At 41.8% G+C, this 25,716-nt stretch overlaps 1 protein-coding gene across 2 annotated transcripts in view; it reads left to right on the top strand.

The window, feature by feature from the left end:
- Positions 1–25,716, top strand: part of ATP9B (ATPase phospholipid transporting 9B) — a 256,636-nt gene that overhangs the window by 5,832 nt on the left and 225,088 nt on the right. For both annotated transcript variants that reach the window (XM_087869720.1, XM_045790301.2), the window contains exon 2: positions 16,250–16,423. In XM_087869720.1, coding sequence (XP_087725846.1) covers positions 16,250–16,423 — 174 coding nt within the window. The remainder of the gene's footprint in view (positions 1–16,249; positions 16,424–25,716) is intronic.

Raw genomic sequence — 25,716 nt, 5'->3', positions numbered from 1 at the left:
TTTACTTTTTCTGACATTAATATAGCTACTCATGCTTTCTTTTGATTAATGTTTGCCTGGCATTTAATTTTCCATTCTTTTACTTTCAGCCTACTTCTATTTGAGGTGAGTTTCTTGTAGTCAGCTTGTGGTTGGCTTATGTTTTTTATCCGCTGTGCCAATCTTTGTCTTATGATTGATATATTTGGAACATTTATGTTCAGTGTAATGATTGATAAGTTAGGGCTTATATCTGCCATTTTCCTTTTTGATTGCTGTGTTGTTTCTTTGTTTTCCTTTTCCTGTTTTTCTGTGGGTTACTTGAACATGTTTTAGAATGCCATTTTGATTTACCTGTGGTGTTTTTCCACTGTTTCTCTTTGTATAGGTATTATTTAGTGGTAGTTCTAGGTATTACATTATATGTATGTAGCTCATCACAGTATTTTGGTGTTGATATATATATATATATTTTTTTAAAGATTTTATTTATTTATTTGATAGAGATAGAGACAGCCAGCGAGAGAAGGAACACAAGCAGGGGGAGTGGAGGAGGAAGAAGCAGGCTCATAGAAGAGGAGCCTGACGTGGGGCTTGACCCCAGATCGCCGGGATCACGCCCTGAGCTGAAGGCAGACGCTTAACTGCTGTGCCACCCAGGCGCCCCTCTGGTGTTGATATTTTATCAGTGTTAGTAAAGTGAAGAATCCGTATGTCTTTACATCCCTTTACTCATCCCTGCTGGTAAAGTAACTATCTTGTACAATTACATAAATATTTTACATATGCAAAAGTAAGTAAATATTTCCCTTATATATGATTAGGGTTACACATCAGACAGTATTAATTTTTACTCTCTCTCAAAACATAATCTAGAAAACTCAAAAGGAGAAGAAATGCCTGTTATATTGACCCATGTTTTCACTGTTCCTGTTGTTCTCTTATTTCCTGAAGTTCCTGAAGTTTTTATTTTATTATTATTATTATTTTTTTTTTTTAAAGATTTTATTTATTTATTTGACAGAGAGAGAGACATCCAGCAAGAGAGGGAACACAAGCAGGGGGAGTGGGAGAGGAAGAAGCAGGCTCCCAGTGGAGCAGGGAGCCCGATGCGGGGCTCGATCTCAGGACCCTGGGATCACGCCCTGAGCTGAAGGCAGATGCTTAACGACTGAGCCACCCACGCGCCCCTATTTTATTATTTCTGTTGTAAGAATTCCTTGTTATTCTTTTAGCGTAGGTCTGCTGAAAACAAATTCTCTCAGTTTTCTTTCATCTTAGAAGGTCTTATTTCTTCTTCATTCCTGAAGGGTAATTTCACCAGATGCACAATTTGGGGTTGACAGTCCTTTTTCTATTTTAGCACTTGGAAAATGTTACGTTACTTCATTCTGGCCTCCATAATTTCTGAAAAGAAATCTGATGTCATTGGAATGTTTTCTTTTTCTGTGAGTAAGATGTCATTTCTCATTAGTTCCAAGCTTTTTTTCTTGTCTTTAGTTCAGTAGTTTGATTATTATGGGCCTTGGCATAGATTTCTTTGGGTTTATACTGTTTGGGGTTCACATAGCATATTGAATCTGCAAGTTTTTATCTTTTGTCAAGTTAGAAGTTTTCAGCCATTATTTGTCTAAATACTTTTTGAGCCCCACCCTCTTTCATCTCATCTAACACTCTCTCTGGAGACACCTTGTGAGATCTTTTCTTGTGTCTCATATGGTCCTGAGTTTCTCCTCATTTGTTTTAAGGCCGCTTTCTCTCCAGATTGGGTGGTTTCTGTTGTTCACTCTTCAAGTTCCTTGATTTTTTCCTTTATCTCTCCTTTTCTGCCCCTGAACCCTATGCATTAAGTTTTCAAATCTCCATTATTGTATTTTTTAGTTTTAGAATTTCCATTAGATTCTTCTTCGTATTAGTTTTCTTTGCTGAAATAGCTGTTAGTTTTCATTTGCTTCAAGTATGTCTGTAATTGCCCATCGACACATTTTTATGACGGGTGTTTTAGAATCCACGTCAGATAATTTCAACACATACATCCCTTTGATGGTGGCATCTGTTGATTATCTTTCCTTCAGGAGTAGAGATGTTCCAGGCTTTTGGTATAATGAGTGTTTTTTGATTGTGTCCTGGACATTTTGGGTATTATGCTATGAGGCTCTGGACTTTATTCAGATCTTGTGTTTTATCTGGCCCCCTCTGACACCACTTGGGACTGGGGGTTGGGGAGGTGGGATGAAGTGGTGCTGCCTTGTTACTGGCAGATGGGGTGAAAGCCAGGTTCCCTTTGACATGTGGGGGGGAGAGGGTGCTGCTTTACCGCTGGGCAGAGATGGGGTCTGCGGTGCCCCGTGGGGCTCTGCTGATGTCCCCTTGTCTGGGGAGGGGAGCAGTGCATGTTTATTGCAGCCTGTGGCCTCCTCCAGTATGGCCTGAGGGGCCTTTACTTTACCTCTGGGTTCCTGTGACAGTGGTAGGGATGGGCAGGAGGGACTGGGCTGTTCTTAGGGCTCTCTTTGGTTTGTGTCCCTGGTTTTTCTGGCTGCTGACTCTCTAGTACACAATTTGGGATAGACGAGGCAGAAGGAGCACATTGGGAACTGTTGTGTGACCTCTGGGGTCCAAGGTCCCTCCTGGTCTGCCTCCCTGTCTTCACCTTTCCCTGTGTTGTCTCCAGGGTTATAGCTGTGCCTCTTGGAGGCTGGGAGGGGGGGATGGGGGGTGGGGAAGGGGCTTCTGCTCAAATCTTGCTCTGGAACTGGCAGGAAGGAGTCATTTGCCTTTGTTTTGCTTTGTCTTTACTCTTTTTTTTTTTTTTAAGATTTTATTTATTTATTCTACAGAGATAGAGACAGCCAGCGAGAGAGGGAACACAAGCAGGGGGAGTGGGAGAGGAAGAAGCAGGCTCATAGCGGAGGAGCCTGATGTGGGGCTCGATCCCAGAACGCCAGGATCACGCCCTGAGCCGAAGGCAGACGCTCAGCCGCTGTGCCACCCAGGCGCCCCTGTCTTTACTCTTTTTATTTTAAAGTCAGTCTTATTTTTTCATTCACTAACAAGTTTTTGGATACACATTCACCATTTAGAGTGTAAAATTCAGTGTTTTAGTGTATTCACAGGTAAGTGCAGCCATCACCACAGGCGGTGTTACAGGACGGTTTTTCCCACCTCTGGGAGAGACCTGGCGCCCTTCCTCTCATCAGCTGCCCCACCTCATCTCTGTAGGTTTTCTTATTGCAGTAGGATGTACTTAACAAAGCTGACTGTTCTTAACAGTACTTTTGACTTAATATATAACAGATCTCTTAATTTCATACTTCAGAACTGTAAGTGAGTAGATTAAAGTTTTATATCAAAATTATGGCTTTTCTAGTATTTCTGTTTGGGGAAATGCGTACAATAAATTAGAATACAGCTAAAAAATAGATTAAAAAATAAAAAGTGCAGTCTTACATTTCCAAGAACAAAAGTTTATATTATGAGGTCTTTTCCCTCCACATTGGCAATTGAGAGCTAATTAGTTGTTAGAAAAACAGGTTTGATATGGGCTTTTCTTGCTTTGTGAGCTTTAAAAGGCTTTTTTCTTGACCATATAAAAATGTCATTTTGTGTTCATAATGTATAAGGAATTGTAGTAAAGTATTTTAAAGGTTCTCAGTTTTTCCTTGGAGTGAAATTACTTTTATTTCATTATCATACCAGGTTAAGACACAACCTATTGACAATACAGCCATCATAAATTGTTACAACTTACATAAAATTTTTCATCATTGGGTTTGTACTTTATGAAAATTTCAAGGGGATGAAATAGATATGATTTGAGTGTAGTTAATACATGAGGATGTTCTTGGTTTTTTTTGGGGGGGGAGTTGGTTTGTTTTTTTCCGAAGTTACTAGGTGAATGAAATGCTGTGTCCCACGCATAGTATTTCATAGTTCAGTTAAGAGTGCACTTGCTTGTTAAGATCCTTTTCTGTAAACTGATGTGAGGCATTGATTTTCTTCTTGCATTAAGTATAGTTGAGTAAAAGAAAGGTATTTGTTAATTTGATATTTTTCACTTCTTTTAAATGGTATCTGTACCATTCAGATTATCTTCACAGTTGAAAGAGGAATGACCGACACTGGACATGTCTATGTTTATCCATGTCTGTTAGTGCCTTTTCTTTGCTTCACGTTGCAGTGTGGCTTTTGGCCTTGCCTAGAGCCATTTGCAGTGTTATAATAGTTAAACTTTGTGTTTGAGAAGAGGTTCATGCTGAGAACAGATGGTTATTGTCTGATTATTTCTAAAATATTAGTGTGTTTCTTGATAGAGGCAACGCAAATTTTTTTAATGCTAGTCTTCTTGTTGTGGGTGTCTATACACAATTTTCTCTGATTCTTAAAAATTTTACAATTACGATGATGATCTAAAAAATACCTTATTAGTTGCAAAGATGAAACTTCTGTGATGATTCACAATTGGGAAGGTTTTTTCCAGTACCAGATGATTCTTCCCTTTTTTTTTTTTTTTTAAAGATTTTATTTACTTGACTAGAGAGCGAGCGAGACAGAACACAGGCATGGGGAGGGGCAGAAGGAGAGAGAGAAGTAGGCTCCCCGCTGAGCAGGGAGCCCGCCGCTGGGCTGGGGGCTCAGTCCCAGGATCCTGGGATCCTGACCTGAGCCAAAGGCAGCCGCTTTATCCCCGGAGCCACCCAGGCACCCCTACCAAATGGTTCTACGGTAGCATTTATCAAAGTGCTCAGGCCCAGGACTCCTTGGAATCAGAGATGTGTTTTTAAGGATCTGTAGTTCACTCGAGTTTATGAAATTCTTTAAACCTGCCAGAACAGATATATTTCACTTTGTTTTCTACAACTGACAGTATTAGCAGGATGATAGATTTGGTGATTGTGAACATCACAGTTTTAGGGAACTGGATTATGTGTCCTGAGCTAATTGGCCTACTTATCTTTCAATCTGGATTGGCGTTTACATAATATTAGATGTTGCGGCATTAACTCTAATTTAGAAGCTTGTTTCAATTTATGTATAGTGTTGGTGTAATTTCTTGTGTCAAGAAATTGATATTGAGGTTTCTTACAGAACGTTGTGGAAGAGGAGTCAGTGGCTCCAAGGTTACTGTGTACACAGTTCATGTGAGGGGCGTCTCCGCGGAAGGACTGACTGGCCCTTGCCCTTCTTGCTTATTTCTCATTGCTAAGGCCAAGGCATGCTTTTCAGGCAGTGTTCCTTTACCTTTTTTTTTTTTTTTTTTTTTTTTTTTTTAACAGCTATTCTGCTGTTTATCTCCTCTTCTATGGTAGGAAAGGAAGAGTCCCAATTTCCCAGTATATAGTTTTGCTGCTTATTAATGACTCATCAGTGACATACTTGAACTTGGAAGCTGTGTTTGATGAAGGAAACACACATTTCTTCATAACACTTTGTTGCTTTGTTTTTCTACTTTATTATCATGCAGGCAAAGGGGGCAGTGTTTATTTTTCTTAAAGAAGGTTTAAGCATTAGGCATATTTTGAATGGTTTCTCCCTTTAGTATCAGTTGGCTTCTCAGAAATGCTTCTTATCCAAATGGAAACAATAAAGGTGTTAGATAGTTAATGTGAGTTTAAGCTGGTTATTGTGTTGGCCTACTTTTACTTGTACTCAGATACACGTAAATTATGCACCTTCTAGTACTTGAGTGTTTTGTTGAAAGTTCCCAGTTTTTCTAAACCTTTGGCAGCAGCTAAGAGAGCTGTCTCCATTTCTTAGTGTGGCAGTACTCTTGGGTTTGGTATCATCTGTTCTGTCGTCTTTGTTCACATTGTTTTTACTCGTTTTAAAAATATGTTTCCAGAATTATACTTAATTGCTGGAAACGTTGATTTTTCTTGAGTGACAAACCAATTAGGTGTGTATGACACTAGGCAACAAAGACACTTAAGATTTTCTGCTTATCCTGTCTCTGAAAAAATCCATTATTCATCATCTTATTGTTTTTAAATACTGAGGTAAGATTTTCAATACAATAGGAAAATTGCTTTGGAAGTGGAATAAATTGCTTGCCAGTTCAAAGGCTCCATCTCTGAAGTGGAGGTTGCTAAACATGATGTTGCTTATGTTCATTATCTTTCAGACTCTTTGTGCTACTTTTCTAGCATTAAACTTGATAAGATTGTGACTTTGCTAAAATGCAACACAATCGCTGAAAGAACTTAATGAAAAAGACTAAAAATCTCATTTTGTATACTATATTATAATATATTTAAGTGGCATTTTGAATTTTAATTGCCTTTTGTATAAATATTCATTTTCTAGTTGACTGTTTTAAAAGAAGTGATCTTATGCAGAGAATAAGAAAAAAGGAATTTTTCTGAGGAAACCTATTAACTCTGTTTTAGGCCTGCTGCCTCACAGATGAGAGGAGCTTTTTCCTGAGCCTCTAAAATGATGAGTCTCCTGTTGTGGGCATGCTGTGTGGTGGTGTGGATGGTGCCTGGCGTGAGGCGGCCCTTTGGACTGGTGGGCGCGTGCGGACAGGGGCTTGGCCGCTCCTCACTCCCCGCTCCCTGCAGTGACAGCCTTACTGCTGTGTCAGCGGCAGTGCGGTCGTCGACACGTGTGACCAGGCCTAGTCACTGATACTACAGTCTTCCATGGTTTTTGGGTGGACTTTGAAGCAGCACAGCACAGTAATGGTCATCTTTGTAGATCAATCTTACGTACATTTTTCATGTTTTCAAATATTTATGTTTTCGTGGGATAAATAGAACCTGTAGTTAAAGTTTACTCACATCATAAAAAAAGGGGGGCTTTCGATGCATTTTCACAGACTGTCCTCCAGAAAAGTTGTTCACGCTCTTACTAGCCATTAAGAGTGCCTTGTTATCCAAGACTGTTAAGAATGCTAAGTGTTAATTCTTTTTTTCAGTTGTTTTAATTTGCATGTTTTAGAAGTTCTTTTGAAAACAAAACTTACTCCTAGTGTTAAAACCTTCCACTGGCTTCCCCTTCCACTGAGAATTAAAGTGAGACTCCTTTCGCTGGCTGCCCAGGCCCACGGGACTTTGCCCCTGCCCACCTCTTCAGCTGCCTCCGGTGGCCCTCCCGTGGCTTGCCCACTTCAGCTGCCTCTGGTGGCCCTCCTGTGGCTTGCCCACTCCCACTGTCCCAGGCTCTCTCTCCAGTCCTGAGCCCTCAAGGCTTTGCAGCCCCTCCCGTGTCTCCCAAGACCTCCTGTGGTTGGTTCCTTTCATGCATGTGTCTCTTCCTGAGACTCGGCTTCCTTCTGGCCCTCACACCTCCTTTCTTATAGTCTTCGCAGCACCTCTCCCTTTGCAAGTAGCCAGCCCACTTCTTGTGTTTGTCCTGTCGTCCTTACGGGGCAACCCACAGCCGTGGGGACAGTGCTAGCACAGAGCAGCCCCTCAGGTGTGTGTGAAAGGGTTGGGGTTCCTAATGTGGCTGCACATAATTCTCTAAGTACAGCTGTATTTCTTTTTTTATGAATTGCCTTTGCTCATCTGTCAAAGTGTTTACTTTTTAAAAATTTTGTTTGTGAGAACTGTTTATGAAGAATTGTTTTACTGTCATGTGCTGTAATATTTCCCCCAGTTTTTCATCTGCTCTAAACTTCTCTTCTTGGACCATGCAGAATACAGGCACCTAGGGTGCCTTGGCTGTGGGAGGGGCTCCGCAGACCCAACCCCCCCTCTCCAGGGCCTTGCAGTCCAGGAGATCTTCAGGAATTCTTTCTCCTTCTGGTGTTTGGTCTCACTGACAGACCAGCTCCCCAAGTGATTAAACTCTTGCCTGAACGTGCCTGGTGTGTGAGGATTTGGCTTTTCCAGGATAACTCTACCGACTCTAGTGCCTTAACTGTGACAGTGGCAAGAGGATGAGGGGGAGGGTCCTTGTGGTGAGGGCAGACCCTTGGGGTAGAAACCAGCTTGGTATGTTGGAGATTTGGGTAATGATGAGGAAATATCCATCTTCCAGGCTGCTGGGGAGCTGGATATCAGCAATATTTACTGAAGTTGTTCCTTTTTAAAGAAGTTATATCCGACGTAACATAAAATTTCCCATCTTAACCACATCTCCCCACGTGTGCGGTGCAGTGGCAGTGAGCACGTTCAGGCTGTTGTGCGGCCCTCCCACCACCTACCCTCAGGCCTCCTTCCTCTTCCCAAACCCAAGCTCAACACCCATGAAACACCTCGCTGTCCCCGCTCCTGGTCACCATAGCCTCTCTGTACCTCTGTGTCTGTGGAGTTGACTATTGTCATCACCTCCTGGAAGTGGAGCCCTTCAACGTCTGTCTTTTTGTGCCTGGCTTACTTCACTGAGCATTATTATTTTCAAGCTTCGTGCCGTAGCATGTGACACATTCCCTTCTTTTTTTAAACTAAGTGACATCTCATTATATGGACAGACCACATTTGTCTTGGACATTTCAGTTATTTTTCTTTTTTATAGTAAAAATTTCCTATGTTAATTGTCTAAAACTAGGAATTAAATGAACGTATGTGAAATGCTTAGATTCGTGCCTGACAGTTTCAGCAGACACTGGCCGCTGGCTTCTCCTCCTGTCTTTCCTCCTCCTCTCAACAACACTGAATTCCTACCTGGGCATCAGGGAAGGGAGGCCAGGCTGGCTCGCACCCACGTTCACTGTCCTTCCCTCAGCTTCGCCCTCTGCTTTCTCTCCTGCCCTCCCTCCCCCAGTGGGTAGCTGTCCCTTGATCTGGAAGGGAGAGGAGTAATCTGAGGATCCAGATGTTTCTTCGGTAGCTTTCAGTCACTTCCTACTTTTTCCTCCCTCCACACCCACTTCAAAGGTCTGCAGGACGTCAGACCCACCCCTCCAGGGTCCAGAGGTTCTCTTGCTTCCTCGCTGCTGTGCTGAGACTCCTGTTTTCTTGAATCTGCTATTTATCATCCATCCATCTGCTTTCTACATTTTGTTATCATCTCTTGTTTTCTGTTCTGTAGGTTTCAGCTTTAAGAAAAAGCAGTATTTTTGGTATTGAAGGTAGATCATGTATTTAATCTTCCATTTTTATAGGAAACATTTTTTTTCATTTTCTCAATCCCCATATTTTTTTTGTTTTTTTTTTTAATTTTAATGTTTTTTTATTATGTTAGTCACCTATAGGAAACGTTTTCTTATCCTTTTCACATGTGTGTATGTCTGTCTGTGTCTTCTCTTTCAGAAGACTGCTGTTTTGGGCGTCCTAGTCTGCATAACGGTGTAGACCTCCAGTCGCTCTTCTTACAGGAGTTAATAGCTGTAGTTATCTCAAAGCAGTCTGGCTTCTGTGTCCCAACTCCGGTTCCAGAGTTCCCACAGACAGTTGTGGCTTAGCTTGGGTAGCTGGCAGTCCTTCCTGAGCTGTGCTCTGCCCCCCTACCTTCCTGTACACAGCAGTCATTCCGCACACACCTTGCCCCCCTACCTGGCTGCAGCCCCTGCAGCCTGGAGCTCAGTCGGCACCCTCCCAGGGCTAGGGGACTGTCTCGCCAGTTGCCACTGCTATCATTACATTTACTGATGAATGAGTCTGACTGAGCCCTGTGAGTTACAGGCCGTGTCTGTTACTGACAGTCGTGTTTTCAGCCTAGGCACTCACGTGTTGATGCTCAGCAAAGAGTTGACTGAGTGTATATACCCAACATGGCCACGTGGCTCACAGAGCATTTGTACCTTCCTGTAAGGATTTTGAGGGGGGATCTTCCTTGGGGTCCTCATCTGATGTACTCTTCGTACTCCAGTGTTTTCAGAGGTCTCGTAGTTTTTATTTTTTATGTTATCTAGGGAGGAGGAGAAGTATTTGCGTGGTTAGTGTTTGCTAAGGATCCACTCAGCATCTCCTCAGGCTTATGCTTTATGGTGTGAGGACAGGTGGTCTCTATATTTGTCATGTGTTGAGTGTCGGTTCCCATTGATGCCTAATTGTCACGGCACTGAAGCACCGGAGTGCCCGGGAGAGCCTCAGCGCGGGCTGTCAGCACACTTCCGTCTTCCGTGAGTGGAAAACCGCTGTCTTCTACTTAGGACCCTGTCTTACCCGAGGGCTGTGTCACATGAGAGGAGATGAGAGCTGGGTAGGGGGAAGCAGGATTGTCAGATTGACTCAGGATACAAAGAAAACAATATCACGTCATTGATCACTATGCAGTTGTATTAGTGTCCTATTGCTGTTGTAAAATTATCCTGAATATAGTGGCTTAAAACAAATTTTTTATTTTCCAGTTCTGTGGGTCGGAACCGTACGATCTCACAGGGCTGAAGTCAGGGCGTCTGCCGCTGCATCTCCTTCTGTAGGTCCTTGCAGAGAGTCCAGTTCCCCGTGGTTGTAGGGGAAAGTCCTGTTTTCTGGCCCCCAAATTAATACATTTAAACATATTACAAATCAATGTGGAAGAGATGGGCTCTTGCATAAATAATATCGCCATTTCTGTTCTTGCAAAACTTTGTATTTGGTAGAAGTGCTCACTGAAAGTAACAGGGTTTATGGGCAAAAATAAGTTAGGGCAAACCACTGGGGACCCCATCACTAACAGAAACAGTCATAGTCCTGGTGAAGTTTGCTGAAGAGGCGCAGTGAGTTCCTGGCCAGTGAAGATTTACCTGTGAGGAGGTTGGTGCTACCAGGACTGCTGAGTGTGAGCCACGGGAGAGGGTCCTAGTTCCAGGCCCCCGCCCCAGTGCACACGTCCCAAATATGCCCAGCTCCACCGAATTTTCTGTATAGCATGGGGAGCAGCCTTAGCCACAGTCTGTAAGTAGTAGTGCAGGACCTCACATGATAGCAGAAGTGAATTGGTGCCGGTGACGCCAAGGTGCCATTTTCCTCCCCTTATTTAAGCGAAGGGTTATTTGTATTTAGCTCTCATCTGATGAGGGTGAGGTAACATTGCTTTTGGCTTTATTCATAGCACTCATAGTCGTGGGAGTTTAAATCTGCAGTTGGCAATAATATTTCAAGTGTTTTAGAGCTTATGACTTTATATACAGTTCTGGGATTTTTCAAAAGAATTCATGTAAAAATATGGAGAAAGTTCTGTGTACAGATATTTCCACTGAAACATTATTTAGTGGGAGGTTACACATGTCTTCTCTGTCCAACAGTGGGGGATAGCTCAGTAACCTGTAACTCAGTAAGCCACTTGCTGGATTCTTTTTTAGTAACCACATATTAAAAAGATGGTAAAAGAAGCTTAGGTAGCAGGTCAGCATTGGCCTTATTGTCCAAAGACATCTTTTCCATCATCGAATTCCACTTGCGTTTGGATTCTTGACAGCGAGGCACCTGTTTCAAGAATAAAGTTTCAAGAAGGTAGAGGCTTCTGGAATCTTGCCTTCTGACCTTTTCACAGAATTCTAGTAAGCAAAGGACTGACTGCCTGGCACCATCGCTGCACACCCACACATGCACAGGCTTACTTGCAGGTGTGTGAACACCCACAGCCACAGAGTCCCTGGAGAACTGCTGAAAACATAGCTAAGTTTGCACCTGTAAAGCTTGTTCATATACTGTACATTGTGTACGTACTTCATATACATTTAGAGCTTGTTACGTACTGTAGAAGAGATATTTCAATAACATTTTAGAGTGGAATGGAAATAATTCTGTTGTTGAATATTCCTGATTATCTGGAGTAGCACTCACCATTGTCATTCTTCTTAAGACCTTCATTTTCAAAATGTTGGCTTGTCTATAGAAGGAAGATCTTAATGATGGTGCAGATGACAGCGTCCAGATGATGACAGGTCTTGGACATAATGGCAGGAAAAAAGATGGAGAAAGCTCGATTCAAGAAACAACAGAGGACATCACTTTGGGTCTTACATTTTTTCCTCTTGGATACATTTTGCCCACTTGTTCATTATGAGGTATTTCAAGCATACAGAAACATCAAAAGAATGTTCTTGCAATTTACATAGATTCAACAGCTGGTAACATTATGCCTCATTGGCTTTCTCTCTATGCTGACCCGTTCTTCAGTGCTTCCCAGGTAGGACCTTTGGCAAGGGTCTCCCTACAGGAGGCATGATTCTTCAGCCACAACACTGTTGTCCCGGCCAAGAGAATTAATGCTAACTCCTAACATGGCATCTACAGGTCTATTCAAATGTCTTCTGTTGTCTCGATAATTTTTTTTTTTCAAATTGTGGTAAAATACACAACATATCATTCACTGCAGAATTTAGTGGCATTTGGGATATTCCCAGGGTTAGTACAGCCATGACATAGAACATTTCTAGAACATTTTCAGAAACAGCCTTTTTTCAATCAAGGTTTAATCAAGGTTTAACTATTTCATGTGGTTATCTCTTTTTAATTTCTTTTACTTTGGAGAAATCTTTGTGGTGGTTTTCTTTCTCCTAATGACTTGGCGTTTTTGAAGAGTTCAAGCTGGTGGTTTGTAGGTGTCCCCTGTCTAGAGTAGTGCCTCCTGGAGTTGGGTGTAGAGCTCTTTATTTTGTGCACTTGCCATCACATGAAAATGAGCCGCAGAGCAGTGCTTCTCAAACAGCAGAGTGCGAGGGCTCTTGACACCAGCTGTAGGCTACTTCCAGAAGTTTCATGTTTCTTGGGATGGCTCCGAGAATTTCTGTTTCTGTCACACTCGCAGGTGATGCTGGGAACTGCACTTTGAGAACCACTGCTCTGGGACTGAGTAAATGCGTGAATGTGTACACGTGCACTGTGTTGGTAGGAATGTTGGGTCTGCTTCTTACTCTATCACCCCAGCAGGCCAGCGGCAGGTTGTCCTGTGGTGACTGGTTCCAAGTGTGAGTTCTAACTGAAGGTCCTGGTCTCTGGAACTTCTGCAGTTCCTAAGTTTCCATTTGCAGTTGTGAGGAATTGGTGGATGGTTCTCCAGCATTGTGACTGTTCTGTTCCCAAACTGGGCTTTTGTGCTTCCCCCCCCAAGTATTAGTGGATTTTCAAGATGTCTTTCTGTTACTGATTTTTTTTATTTATTTAATTTATTTTTAAAATTAATTTAAAAGATTTTAATTACGTGAGAGAGAAAGAGAGAGAGAGTGAGTGAGCAGGGAGAGAGCGGCAGAGGGAGAAGCAGACTCTCCGCTGAGCAGTGAGCTTTTGGGATCTTGACCTGAACTGAAGGCAGATGCTTAACCGACTGAGCCACCCAGGCGCCCCAGATTTTTTTTTAAGATTTTATTTATTTGTTTCAGAGAGAAAGAGAGTGCAAGCATGGGGGGGGGCAGTCTGCTTCTACAGAGGGAGAATAGAATAGAATTCTGTTGGAATTGGAGACTCCCCGTTAAGCAGAGTGCCAGATGCCGGTCTCGATCTCAGGACCCTGAGATCATGACCTGAGATGAAGGCAGACCCTTGACCAGCTGAGCTACCCAGACGCCCCTTTCTCTTACTGATTTTTAAAATAAATTCCTTTATGGTGAGAGAATATACTTTGTCTACTTTCAGTTCTTTTGAATTTATTAGTTTGTGTTATGGCACAGGATGCGGTCCGTGGGGATGAGTGTTCATTGTGCACTTGCTGAGAACGTCCTGCTGTGTGGAGCTGAGTGCTCTGTAAATGCCAGCCAGGGGAGTACGTTGGCTGACAGTGTCCACCATGTCTTTGTGTCCTTTCTGATATTCTGTTTCTTCTGTCAGTTACTGAGAGAGGAGTTACGAAGTCTTCAGGCAGTATTATGGATTTGTCTTTTTCTCCTTTTACTTACATATTTCGTACCTTGTGCTTCGTGTATTTTGAAACTGGTGTAGGTGCACGCACATTTATGACTGCTAGGGCTTATGGGTGATATGATCTTTCATCATTATATAATGTCCTTCTTTATCCTGGGCAATTCTTCCATTTTATTTTGATGCCTTCTTTTTTTTTAAAGATTATTTTTTTTAAATTTTTTTATTATTAGAGAGACAACCAGCCAGTGAGAGAGGGAACACAGGCAGGGGGAGTGGGAGAGGAAGAAGCAGGCTCCCAGCAGAGGAGCCCAATGCAGGGCTCGATCCCAGGACTCTGGGATCATGCCCTGAGCTGAAGGCAGACGCTTTAACGACTGAGCAACCCAAGCGCCCCTTTTTGATGTCTTCTTTGTCTTACATTACAGTAGCTACTTTTCTTCATTTGAATCATATCTTTTTCCATCTTTTTACTTTTAATCTTCCAACATTATATGCCGTTATATTTCAAGTATTCTTATTTTTTTGTAGGTAGTGATTTTTGTCCTCCAGGTGACATTTGGCAACGTGTGGACACATTTTTATTTTCACAACTGGGGTGATACTGCTACTGGCATCAAATGCGTAGCGGCCCGGGTTGTTGTCGAACATTCCACAGTGCACAGGACAGCTCCATCAACAGAATTCTGTGACCCAAATTGTTAGTGGTATTACTGTTGAGAAGCTCCACTGTAAGGACTGCAGTATACATGACTAACTTTTCACTGTTCATGTTTTACACTTCAAGTAAACTATGGGACTGCCTGCTTCTTATGGGATGGCTGCCATATCCATTCACATCTTTCTGTACTGAAAACCTCACCAGACAATGTTACAGCTTTTGCTTTCAATAGTCATACACGTTTTAAAGAATTTTGTGTTCTTCATTCCTGAAATTCCAAGTTTCCTGATGGTATCATTTTTCTTCATCTTGAAACTTTCTTTCGCATTCTTTTGTAGGAGGTCTGACAGTAACACATCCTCCAAGTTTTATCCTTCATCTGAGAATGTTTTTGTTTTGCCTTCCTTCCTGGAGGATCTTTTTGCTGGTTGTAGAATTCTGGGTTGAGCCTTTTTCCCTTTCAGCACGTAGACATGGAGTTCCTGTCCTCTGGCCTCATCTCTCTCCATGAGAAGCCCACTGGCGTTTGAATTGATGTGCTTCTGTGTAATGAGTTGTCCTCCGGCTGCTTCCAAGAATGTTTTCTTCGTCTTTGCCTTGAGTAGTTTGATTACAATGTGCTTTTTGTGATTTTCTTTGACTTTATCCTGTTCCAGGTTTGCTGTTGTCTTTAAGTAGATTGTAGTATTGTCTGGTGCTCATTTGTGCTGTGGTTGTGGGCTTGGTTGGTTTTATTTGTCTTCTGTGAAGTCTGTGGACTTCAGAGGGTGTGAAGAGGAATTTCAGTTTCAGTGACTGCCATCATCTCCCAGGGACACAGAGGTCTGCTCTCTTATTTTTACAATTGAGGTAATATCTACCATGGAGGCTTGAAGTACAATCAGATAAGATAGCATTTCTGGGGGCGCCTGGGTGGCTCAGTTGGTTAAGTGTCTGCCTTCGGCTCAGGTCATGATCTCAGGGTCCTGGGATCGAGCCCCACATCAGGCTCCCTGCTCAGCAGTGAATCTGCTTCTCCCTCCCTCTGCCTCTTCCCTGGCTTGTGCACATGATCTCTTTCTCACTGTCTCTCTCTCTCACTCTTTCTCTCTCTCTGTCTCAAATAAAAATAAAATCTTAAAAAGAAAAAAAGATAGCATTTGTGGACTCTGCATTATACTTTCTGATGAATTTTTCCTTCTCAAGGTAAGCTTTTATTTTTAAAATGTAAGTATGTTTACGATTGAGGAAAAATAAAATGGGCACTTGATCTAGCAGGCTGCCTGTTTTAGGGATCAGAAGAGGGTTACTGAACTCTAAAAAGGGCTGCGGGTTGTGGAGGAAATTATTTCACTGAATAGAAGGTTTAGAAAAGGGAATAACAGAGACAGAGAGTAAGTGTAAGTGGGACATAGCGTCTTTGCTGCATATATCAAATCTGAAGAAACCAAGGGACTGTGTTCCCACTTTTCAACATAAGACACTTAAATAGTTCAAAAGTCATTTCCACGACTTTGATTGATGAATGTAAAGTTGGGCAAATTTTATATTCCATCAGTCTGTACCAGAGTATTTAGATATGACCTGGAAGTATACATTTTTTGCTAATATTTCAGATGACTGTTTTTTTTTATATTCTTGAATTGAACACCATGAGTGGGTGGTACTGTTGAGCTGACTGTTCACACCAGTGGCTTTGTGGAGGGCTCCCCTCCCAGCATGGTCATGTCCACTTCCTTGGGCAGCCTGTTCCTTTCCTGGTTACTCCGGCTAAATACATTTTTTATAAAGGAAAGTAGCATCCCTTATTTATAATGGTTTGCCTCCTCTATAGACAGCCTAGTTTGAAGAAAAAAGTGTAATTAGTAGAATTGGACTAGCTCTTGTCTTAAATAATACCCTTACACGTGACGGAAGACTGCTTGGCCTGCCTCAGCACTCTGTTCTTACCTCTGACCAGGTATCAGCTGGAAGATGAGTCTGCCCATTTGGATGAAATGCCACTAATGATGTCTGAAGAAGGCTTCGAGAATGACGAAAGTGATTACCACACGTTACCACGAGCTAGGATCACACAAAGAAAAAGAGGACTAGAGTGGTTTGTCTGTGGAGGATGGAAGTTCCTCTGCACCAGGTTTGTGATCTCTCTTGCTGCCTAATTTCCTAGGCTCTCAGGTACACAGTTAAGATATTTATAAGCTCTGCTTCTAGCATACTTATTTTTATATCAAGCTAAAGAAGACACTCTAAATGAAGTGACATCATGGAGAGTGTTAAACATTAGTCAAAACCAAACAGCACTAATCAGAAAGGGATGGAAAGCCAAGTTCACTTTTTTTTTAAAGATTTTATTTATTTATTTGTCAGAGAGAGACAGAGACAGAGAAAGAGAGAGCACAAGCAGGGGGAGGGGCAGAGGGAGAAGCAGGCTCCCCACTGATCAAGGAGCCACATGCAAGACTCGATCCCAGGACCCTGGGATCATGACCTGAGCTGAAGGGAGATACCTAACCGACTGAGCCACCCAGGCGTCCTCAAGTTCACTTTTTTATGAGACATTTCAGTGTTTAGAGGATGGAGAAAGATTAGTGATTTTGTAATGAATGCATGGTAGAGTCAGTTCTGGTCACTGTGTCAGCATTTATCAACTGTGCTCCCTTCTCTTCCATCTGTAGTCCTACTCTCATCCAGAAAGGCAGATAGGGGCCTGTAAAATGCAGTTTAATAATACCATAGCTCGGTGTATTATTCGACTTGAATGCTTTGACCTGGAAGAAGATTCTTCAGTTAATTTAACCAGAAAGAAACAAAGATAAGAACTGCTCGTATTTTAAACAAGTTCACTGGTGGTTGAGATAAACTTCATCAGCTGGGCTCAACCTCGACTTTAGAGTCTGGTCTGTGAAACCACACTCTGTGTCTAGGACACTTTGCCATTGGCTGTCCTCCAGCCCTGGCGACAGGCAGGGCAAGATTTCAGCTGACTGTTGGCCAACATAATTTGAGCGGGGTATGTCAAATAAATTACAGGTTTTGTAGTCTTTTGGCTGTTTAGTTTGTGGTCAGTGCCTTTCTTACCATCATGAACTTATATCCCTTTGCCCCTAAAAGGAATATAAGTAATTGTAGAAAGATATCTTATTTATCATCCTCATTATCCCTTCAGAAGTTTGCAAAAAGATGTTTTTACAACTGATTTGATTTCTGGGTCGGCTCACGTAGTGGTATTCAAACAGTGGTCCATGGACTCCCAGGGACTCTGAGGAATCCCTCAGAGGTTGGTCAGCGGAATCAGGAAGTGAGCCTGAGCAGGATTTAGGCTTATCACCCCCTCTCAGCTTCTAATTAGTGTCTTTGTCTTTCCTGTATATTGTAAGCTTTTCATATGAAGCAGGAATTTCATGGCTAAACAAGGTTTTAGAAGTCGCTGACTTGCGTTACTAATTTTTAATGAGTGGTATAGTTTTTTCAGAAAACATTTTCTAGGTTAAATAGCAGATATTCCTGGAGTATTCTTTGGGGTTACTTAACTAATTCTAGACTTAATTTCTTTAACGGTTGCAGGGCTATGAAGAATTGTTTTGTTTTTCTTGTGTCACTTGTGATGCTTTGTGCTTTTCAAGGGATTTATCTACTTTCAAATATATAAATTCCTGTAACGTAAAATGTATGAGGCTCTGGAGGGATGTCACATTTTTTTATTCCTTATATTGTTAATTTGTCTCTCTCTCCCTTTTCAAAGAGCCAAACTTCTTGTGTTGTCTTTGCGTTTGAAATTTTAAACTTTTATCTTGAACTAAATCCAAACTTGAAATAAATTCACTTTTATCTTGAACTAAATCCAAACTTATAGAAAAGTTGCAAGAATTCCTCTATGCTCTTTGCCTACCATCACTAATGTTTAAACTTTTGCCACATTTATTTACCATTCTCTTTATATCTCACTGTTATTTTTGCAGTGATTTCAGACGAGGTTGCTTGTTACTTCACTCCTCTTCGATCTTAGTAGTTCAGTGCATGTTTCTTAGGAAGGGGCTGTTTTCGTATGTGGCCACCAGGGAATTGCTATGTTGAGGAGATTTCACTTTGACCGAGCTCTGTCTCCTGTCCTGATCCTGCTTGCAGAGCACCCTTCCTCTCTAGGCTGGCGTGGCGTTTAGGTGGCCTGCCTGTGCCGTCTCCGTGAATCTGGAGCCGCTCTTGCTGTTTCTTTGTCTTGCATTCCGTTGATGTTAATGAGGACTACACAACAGGTATTTTATAGAACATTTCCAATTTGGGTTTGTCTGAGGTCTCCTCACCATTAGATTCAGGTTAAACCTCTGTGGGACACGGTATGAGTGACACTGTGTCCTTCTTAGGGTGTCTGCTTCTTGTGTCATTGAAGTCTGTTCTGCCCTTAATTTTTTTCATACTTTGAGTTTAACTTGCTGTTCTTTTTCTAGCTTCCTAATATGGATTCTTATGTCACCAGCATTGTGCTTATTTCTTCTTTAAAAATAGATGCATTTCACTTTTGACACATGGTATTTTCATTATCATTTAGTTCAAAATATGTTCTGATTTACATTGTCATTTCTCCTTTAGTTGATGTTCAGTTTAGAACCATGCTCCTTAATTTTCAAGCAGTTGGGAATTTTCCTAATTATCTTTTTGTAATCGACTGTTACCTTTTTTTTTTTTTAAGATTTATTTGAGAGAGGGAAAGTGAGAGCAAGAGAGAGAGAGAGAGAAAGCACAAGCAATGGGGGAGGGGCAGAGGCAGAGGGAGAAGCAGGCTCCCTGCTGAGCAGGGAGCCCCACTCAGGGCTTGGTCCCAGAACCCTGAGATCATGACCTGAGCCAAAGGCAGATGCTTAACCAACTGAGCCACCCAGGTGCCCCCCAGTGGTTACATCTTAAGTAACTGTAGTGTCGTGTCAAACCAGAAGGGTGATGCTGGTAGAAACTGTATATAGTTCACTGCATTTTACTGCAAGTGTAGGTCTGTGTAACCACTGCTGCAGTAAACATACAGAACCGGCACGTCACCGCAGGTGTCTCCTGCCTTCTGCCTTCTGTAGTCATGTTCCCTCTCCCACCCCAGGCCCTAGCCTCTGGCATCCACTAATGTGTTCTCTGTTTCTATAATTTTAATTGTGAGAATGTCAAATAAGTGAAGCCATTCAGTTTGTGATTTTTGGAGATCGGCCTATTTCAGTCAACACAGTGCCCTTGACATCCATTTAAGTAGTTGTGTATCAGTTGTTTGTTCTTGTTTATTGTCGACTGGCATTCCAGGGATGGAGGAGTGTTGGGTTAACCCCTCGCCCGCTGTGGGACGTTGAGATGGTTTCAAGTTTATGGTGTTCCAAGTAAAGCTGCTGTGAGTCATCGCGTTCGGGTTTGTGTGTGTGTGTGTCAGTTTTCCTTTCTCTGGGAGTAAAGGCGTGCTGTTGCTGGGTTGCGTAATAAGCATGTGTTTAGTTTTTTACGAAAGTGCTGAACTGTTTCCCAGAGTGGTGGTTCCATTTCACATTCCCACCAGCAGTGAAGGAGAGATTCGGTATGCCCTTGTCAGCCTTTGTCGTCTCTTTTTATTTTAGCTGTTAGAATATGTGTATAGTGACGCTCCTTGTGGCCTCAGGTTGGTTGTATTTTCTAGAGGAGTAGTGAGGTTGACTATCTTATTTGCCATTGGCATGTCTTCTTCAGTAAATGTTTCTGTAGGTCTATTCCATTTTCTTCTTGGTTTTGTTTTTTTTCTGGTGAGTTTTTAGAGTTCTTTATATATTTCACCCATGAGTCTTCTGTCTGGTAGGTAGTTGGCAAATATTTTCTTCCGTTCTGTAGCTTGTCTTTTCATCCTCTAAGAGTTTTTCCACAGATCCAGTGTCTTTAATTTTGATGAAGTCCAAGTGTTTGTTTTTTTCTTTTGAGCATTGCACTTTTGGTGTCACATCTAAGAACTTTTCTCCAAGCCCTGTGTCTCAAAGATTTTCTTCTGTAAGTTTTGTAGTTTTACATTTAGATCCTTTTGAGTTATTTTTGTACAAGGTGGGAAGTTTTGCTTGAGATTCATGTTCTTGCCTGTGTCACTGCAAGTGCTCCAGCAGCATTGTTGCATTGCTTTTATGCCTGTGTCTCCCATCAGCTAGCTGCACACTAGTGGGCTTGTTACCTGTGCTGTCAGTCCATCTGCCCTGCTAGTGCCTCCCAGTCTGGAGAACTATCTCTTTATCTAAGTCTTCAAATGGGGCAGGTTGATGCCCTTGTATTTTATTCTTCTTTTTCAAGATTCTCTTAGCTATTCTAGTTACTTGGCCTTTCCATAGACATTTTAGAATAATCTGGCCCAATCTGTAAAATCCTTTCAGGGATTTTGATAGGAATTATGTTTAACCTGTGTATTAACTTGGGGGAATTGACATGTTTACTGTGTTGATTCGTCTAGATCACAATTTACTTCTCTCCATTTATTGAGAACTTTGATCTTTTTCATCAGCATTTTATAGTTTTCAGCACACAGGTCTTGTACGTGTTAGATTTATTCCTAAGAATTTCTTTTTTTTATTCCTTCTTCTTGTATTTTGTAACTGGTATTTGAAATACTGGTTTCCACATGTTCGTTGCTGGTGTATGGAACTAGAGTTGGGTTTTGTATGTTTGTCTTTCATCCTACAACCTTGCCGAACTTACTGTTAGTGCTAAGAGTGTTTTTTGTAGATTCCGTGTGATTTTCTACATGGACAGTCATGTCATCCGCAAATAGAGACAGTTGTATTTCTTCCTTTTATAACCTGTATGCCTTTTCTTTTCTTTTTTTGTCTTATGGGTCTGTCTGGAACATCCACGATTATATGGAATAGCAATAGTGAATGTACCTTCTTGCTTCTTGTTCCTAGTCTTAGGGAGAAAGGTTTCAGTACTTCACTTTTAAGTATCCTGTGAGCTATGTGTTGTTGTTGTTGTTGTTGTTGTTGTTTTCATAGATTGCTCATCTAAAACTCTTGACACTTCGCTTAATTAAAATCTACCTTGTACTGGGTTGGTGTAATACAGACAATTCTGTCAGATTCAGAAGCAGGATCTGGAGATGCAGGTTTCAGAGCCTGTCATTGTTGTGATAATGGAAGCCACACAGAAGGGTGATGTTTCTGAAAATGTCAAGGGACATACGGTGTAGCTCTTTGAAAAATAAAGGAAAGGGACACTTTGGGTAGAAAGATGGTTTTGGGAATGAAGACTAATATCCATCCTTTTAGGCAGGGGGAAGGGTAGGGGTGGAAGAGTGACGTAGTGGTGGAGATGACGACTTTGATCTTATCCTTAATTGGGAACATGGGGTCATTTGAGTGGGGAGGTGACTGGTATTCAGATGAGGACAGAAAACATGGGAAAATTGGTCATGCTTTGGTAGAGAGATCAGTAACCAACAAAGGAAAATCAATAGTCATGCATTTGTATTGAATCCAGCATAATGTTATGACTGTCTATCAGCGGGAGAGCCTGAACTGTCGCAGACTTGGCAGTGGAAGTGTGGCTGTGGAGCTGGGGGTGGGGGGTGCCAGGGCTGTGAACTGAGGAAAGAGCTTGCCACAGAGGAATCTGGGTGGAGCCACCATTAGAATTCATCGATTCGTGGCTGTGGTGTGCAGTTCACAGGTGTGTGTTCTCCATCACTTCGGGGTGCAGGGAGGAGCAGGATTGGTACTGCTGGTGCACCTTCCTCAGGAGCTGGGCGTTCGTCCTCGCCACTGTCTACAGCCAGGAAGTGGAAGAGTCCTCCTCGTGGTTTAGGGCCAATGTCTGATTTGACAAACCAAAGCCCTTGCTCTTTGCTCTGTGGCCTGGGAAAAGTGGGAGGGTGAGGAGGTGTGCTCCAAATAAGACTAATCCTGATTGGTGTCTTTAAGTGGATAAAGGCAGGTCTCCCCATCCTAAGGGGAACCCGGCGTGAGGATTGCTGGAGTTGAGGAGGCTGAGAACCTGTATCTTGTGAGAATCACTGAATGATGATAGAGCTGCTGTCAGAGATGGCTGAAAACATGGAGGAAATGGGAGTGGGTGCTGACGGGCACAAGCTGTGAGGACGTGGACAGTTTCATGTGAATGGTGTGGACTCTAAAGGGCCTTGTGTGCTATGGTAGTGGTATTTATCCATGCTACCAAATAGTTGCAAAGAATTATGGACTTTTAATGTCAGGAGTCTTTCCATAGTGTTGAATACATTGTTGAATTAATTTTTTAAAAAGTTTTATTTATTTAAGTAATCTCTACACCCAATGTGGGTCGAGAGTCACATGTTCTTCTGACTGAGCCAGCCAGGCGCCCCCATTGTTGAATTAATTGTTTTTGGTCTTTTATAGCACTTTGTTTTTACCAAATAGCCAAATTTTGGATTTTATTTGTAATATATTACTTTTTTTTAAAAGAAAAATGTTAAGAATATATTTGCAAAAATAGATGTTAGCAAAAACATCCATGTTTTGGGAACATTAAAATAATAAAATATAATAGATGTGCATATAAAGTCTTTATCTCCGTAAGTGGTGGTCATGTAGAAAAGGCTAACTGAACCATGTTGGTGGGTTCTAGTCAGTCTGTATGGCACTAACGTGTGTCTTTTTTGCTATACGGAATGAGAAATGATCCAAGGTATTGTCACGCTCTTCTTGTTCAGTGATATCTGCCATACTGAGAAATTATTGTTTAAATTAAAAACTGCACCTTACACAACAAAATTGTACATCTAACGACTTAGATTAGTTTTATTTTCTTAATTTCTTACAAATTTTCATTTTTGAGTGTTTGCTACTTTTTTATTCCCTAAATGTTAAGCATTATAAAATTCAGTGTTTACTAACATTATTAGATGTTGGATCAATGAGTACAAGATACATAAAATTACTTAGTTTAATTGCAGGAGGAAGTGTTGATGAATATTGCAATAAAGGTAGGTAGCAAAAAACAATAATGAGTTGTAAATATTTCAGGTAGGTTGCAACTAATATTGAGTTGTAAATATTTCAGTGTATTTCTATTTGTAGACTCCGTGACTAGTGAGCCTTATTTTAAAATTATTCTTCCTAATTTCAGCAACTGAGTAGGCTTTAATTACTTCATGGCTTAAAAACTGCTTTCTCATTTTTATTATTTGGTAAAAATTCTAGCTCGGACGCATTGAAAAAATTTTTCCATAATCTGCCCTCCAAAAGGAAGATGGTAATCTTTTAAGAAGACAGTAGGCTGTGCTGCTCTTGGTAACCATGGGTGCCTGTTGGATATCATGTGTGTCTAAATTTGGTTGTTTTTGGAAGAAGGCTCTCTAAAGTTTGGGAGTTATGTAACTATGGCTAGTTAAAGCTTTAGGAGACAGGATCTTGGTATATTAAAAATACTTTATTTAATATTAGAGTATACTTTGATTATAGAGGCATTTATGAAAAGCTGCTAATCCTACATTGTTTTAAGGAAAAATATACTTAGTGCAATATTGGCTTTAGTGTCACTTTGACTTGATAGTGGCAGGCAGCTTATTTATGACTGGGGAGTGTCCCCTGAGGGATCTCGAGTTTAGAAAATGCTCCACCTGCGTGGAAATGTTGTCAGCTGCGGCTCCTGGTTATTTTCTCCCAGCTTCTCTTAGGTTCTCCCTCTCAGAATCAGTATTTGCCAGTATATTTTACTCAAAAATTGCCCGTAATTTTATTTTCCTGCTTAGTTCTACAACTCAGTAAGGGTTTCATTTACTTTTTGGGTTACAGGTTTTGTTTTGTTTTGTTTTAAATTTTTGGTGTTTAGGCCCTTTACTCTTGGCATTCAGGACACTTTTTCTGGTCCTCTTTTCTGTCTTGCATCATCCAGTGGCAATTCTAATGGTGCTCCAGGCTTATAAAACCTCAAGCCTTGTATTCATTTAATTTTGTGAAACAGCGTGTGATTTGATTATGGCTTCCTAACGATGACTTGCTTCGGTGTTTGCATAAGGAAATCATTAGTAATAACACTTTTGTTTCTTGATAGTTCTTAGTAGCAAAGTGTTGCAAATAGTTTAGTTATATCTCGGAAGTCTAGGAATCTTGGGTTTTTTTTCTCTGCAGGATTGTAGAGAAAAAAATTAATAAACTGTTGACTTATGTGTGTTTTTAGCCCTTGGTATTTAATTTAGAGTTTTTAGAGTGGGAGGCTTGGGAGCTTAGTGGATCGTTGGTTTCAGGTACAGCACACAGTGGTGTTGGTGTTGAGATTTTCTTCTGGTTGTTGTTGGCAGTGTTCATGTGATGCACCGAGTGGTTTTGCATTTATAGAGCCTCTTGCCGTAAACTTGGTAAATCCACATCTCCTAAATTTTATATTTATTTTTTACACACTAAATTTTGCCTGTGTTCTGTTTCATCTTAGATTTGTCTGGTTTTTGTACATTAAACTGTCACATTAGGTAATGAGGTGTTTCAGAATAAGAATTCGTATTTGAATACATCGGTGGAGGATTTTCAGCATAATTGCAGTGCTGAAGGCTTGTATCTCATCTGTTGCACCTGCTGCACTGTGCTTCCTGCGGACCAGCCCTGCCCACTTGCCCTCCATGTGACGATGGGAATGGTCTAGATCTGTGATATCCACTGTGGGAGCCAATGGCCAGAGTAGCTATTGAGCCCTTGAAATGTGGCTAATGTGACTGAGAAACTGGACTTTTTATTTCACTTCATGTTAATTCATATTAAAAGAGTCACATGCGGCCAGTGGATGCTTCATTGGGCAGCACAAGCATGTACACTTTTTGTGCCAGAATGAGTGTTGCAAGATTGGAGATGTTTGAGTGTGACTCCGGGAGGCCCTGCAGTGACAGCAGGGCCCCGGAGGCCTTCCTCTGAGGCACGCATTGTGCCCTGGGTTCCAGGGTGCTAAACTCATGTCACCAGTGTGCTTACAGACGAGGAAGCAGACATTCAGACTTGCGGGGCGTCCTGTTGAGTCTCGTTACCTGCTCCTCAGTGCTTTGCTTGCGTTCGTCATGTACTGATGGGCCCTGGCCTGACGTGGGGCGGTGTTAACACTGGATTGACAGGCAGGGCAGATTCAGGCTTTGCTCTCAGCTCTCTCGCTGACTACTTGTTTCTTATTAGAGAGGTCATTTACCTTTCCAGCGTCCAGTTTTCTGCTGTGTAAAATGTGGGAGTCTCACATTGCTGTGGTGTTGTTGCAGGTGTCAGACTGATTACATCCAGAGTTTAGGAAGAGCCCCTCCTAGCTTGCATGGCGTGTATCTGTCTTGTGTAAGGTAACCGTGAGGTTTTCATGCATCAGGAGCACATGTTGTATGCAACTAGATAAGAGGTTGGCAATTCAGAGCTGCTGCCCAGAGGAATTAGGGAAGGAGCCCCTGGAGCTCTAGGCTGTAGGGGCTGGTGGTGCCGGGGAGGGGTGGTTGTGGAGCCATCAGGT

Source organism: Ursus americanus, chromosome 19, assembly GCF_024610735.1.
Source record: "Ursus americanus isolate L20-20 chromosome 19, mUrsAme1.1.p, whole genome shotgun sequence".
Lineage (NCBI taxonomy): Eukaryota > Metazoa > Chordata > Mammalia > Carnivora > Ursidae > Ursus > Ursus americanus.
The sequence above is the reverse complement of the archived record's forward strand: the minus strand, read 5'-3'. Positions and strand labels throughout refer to the sequence as shown.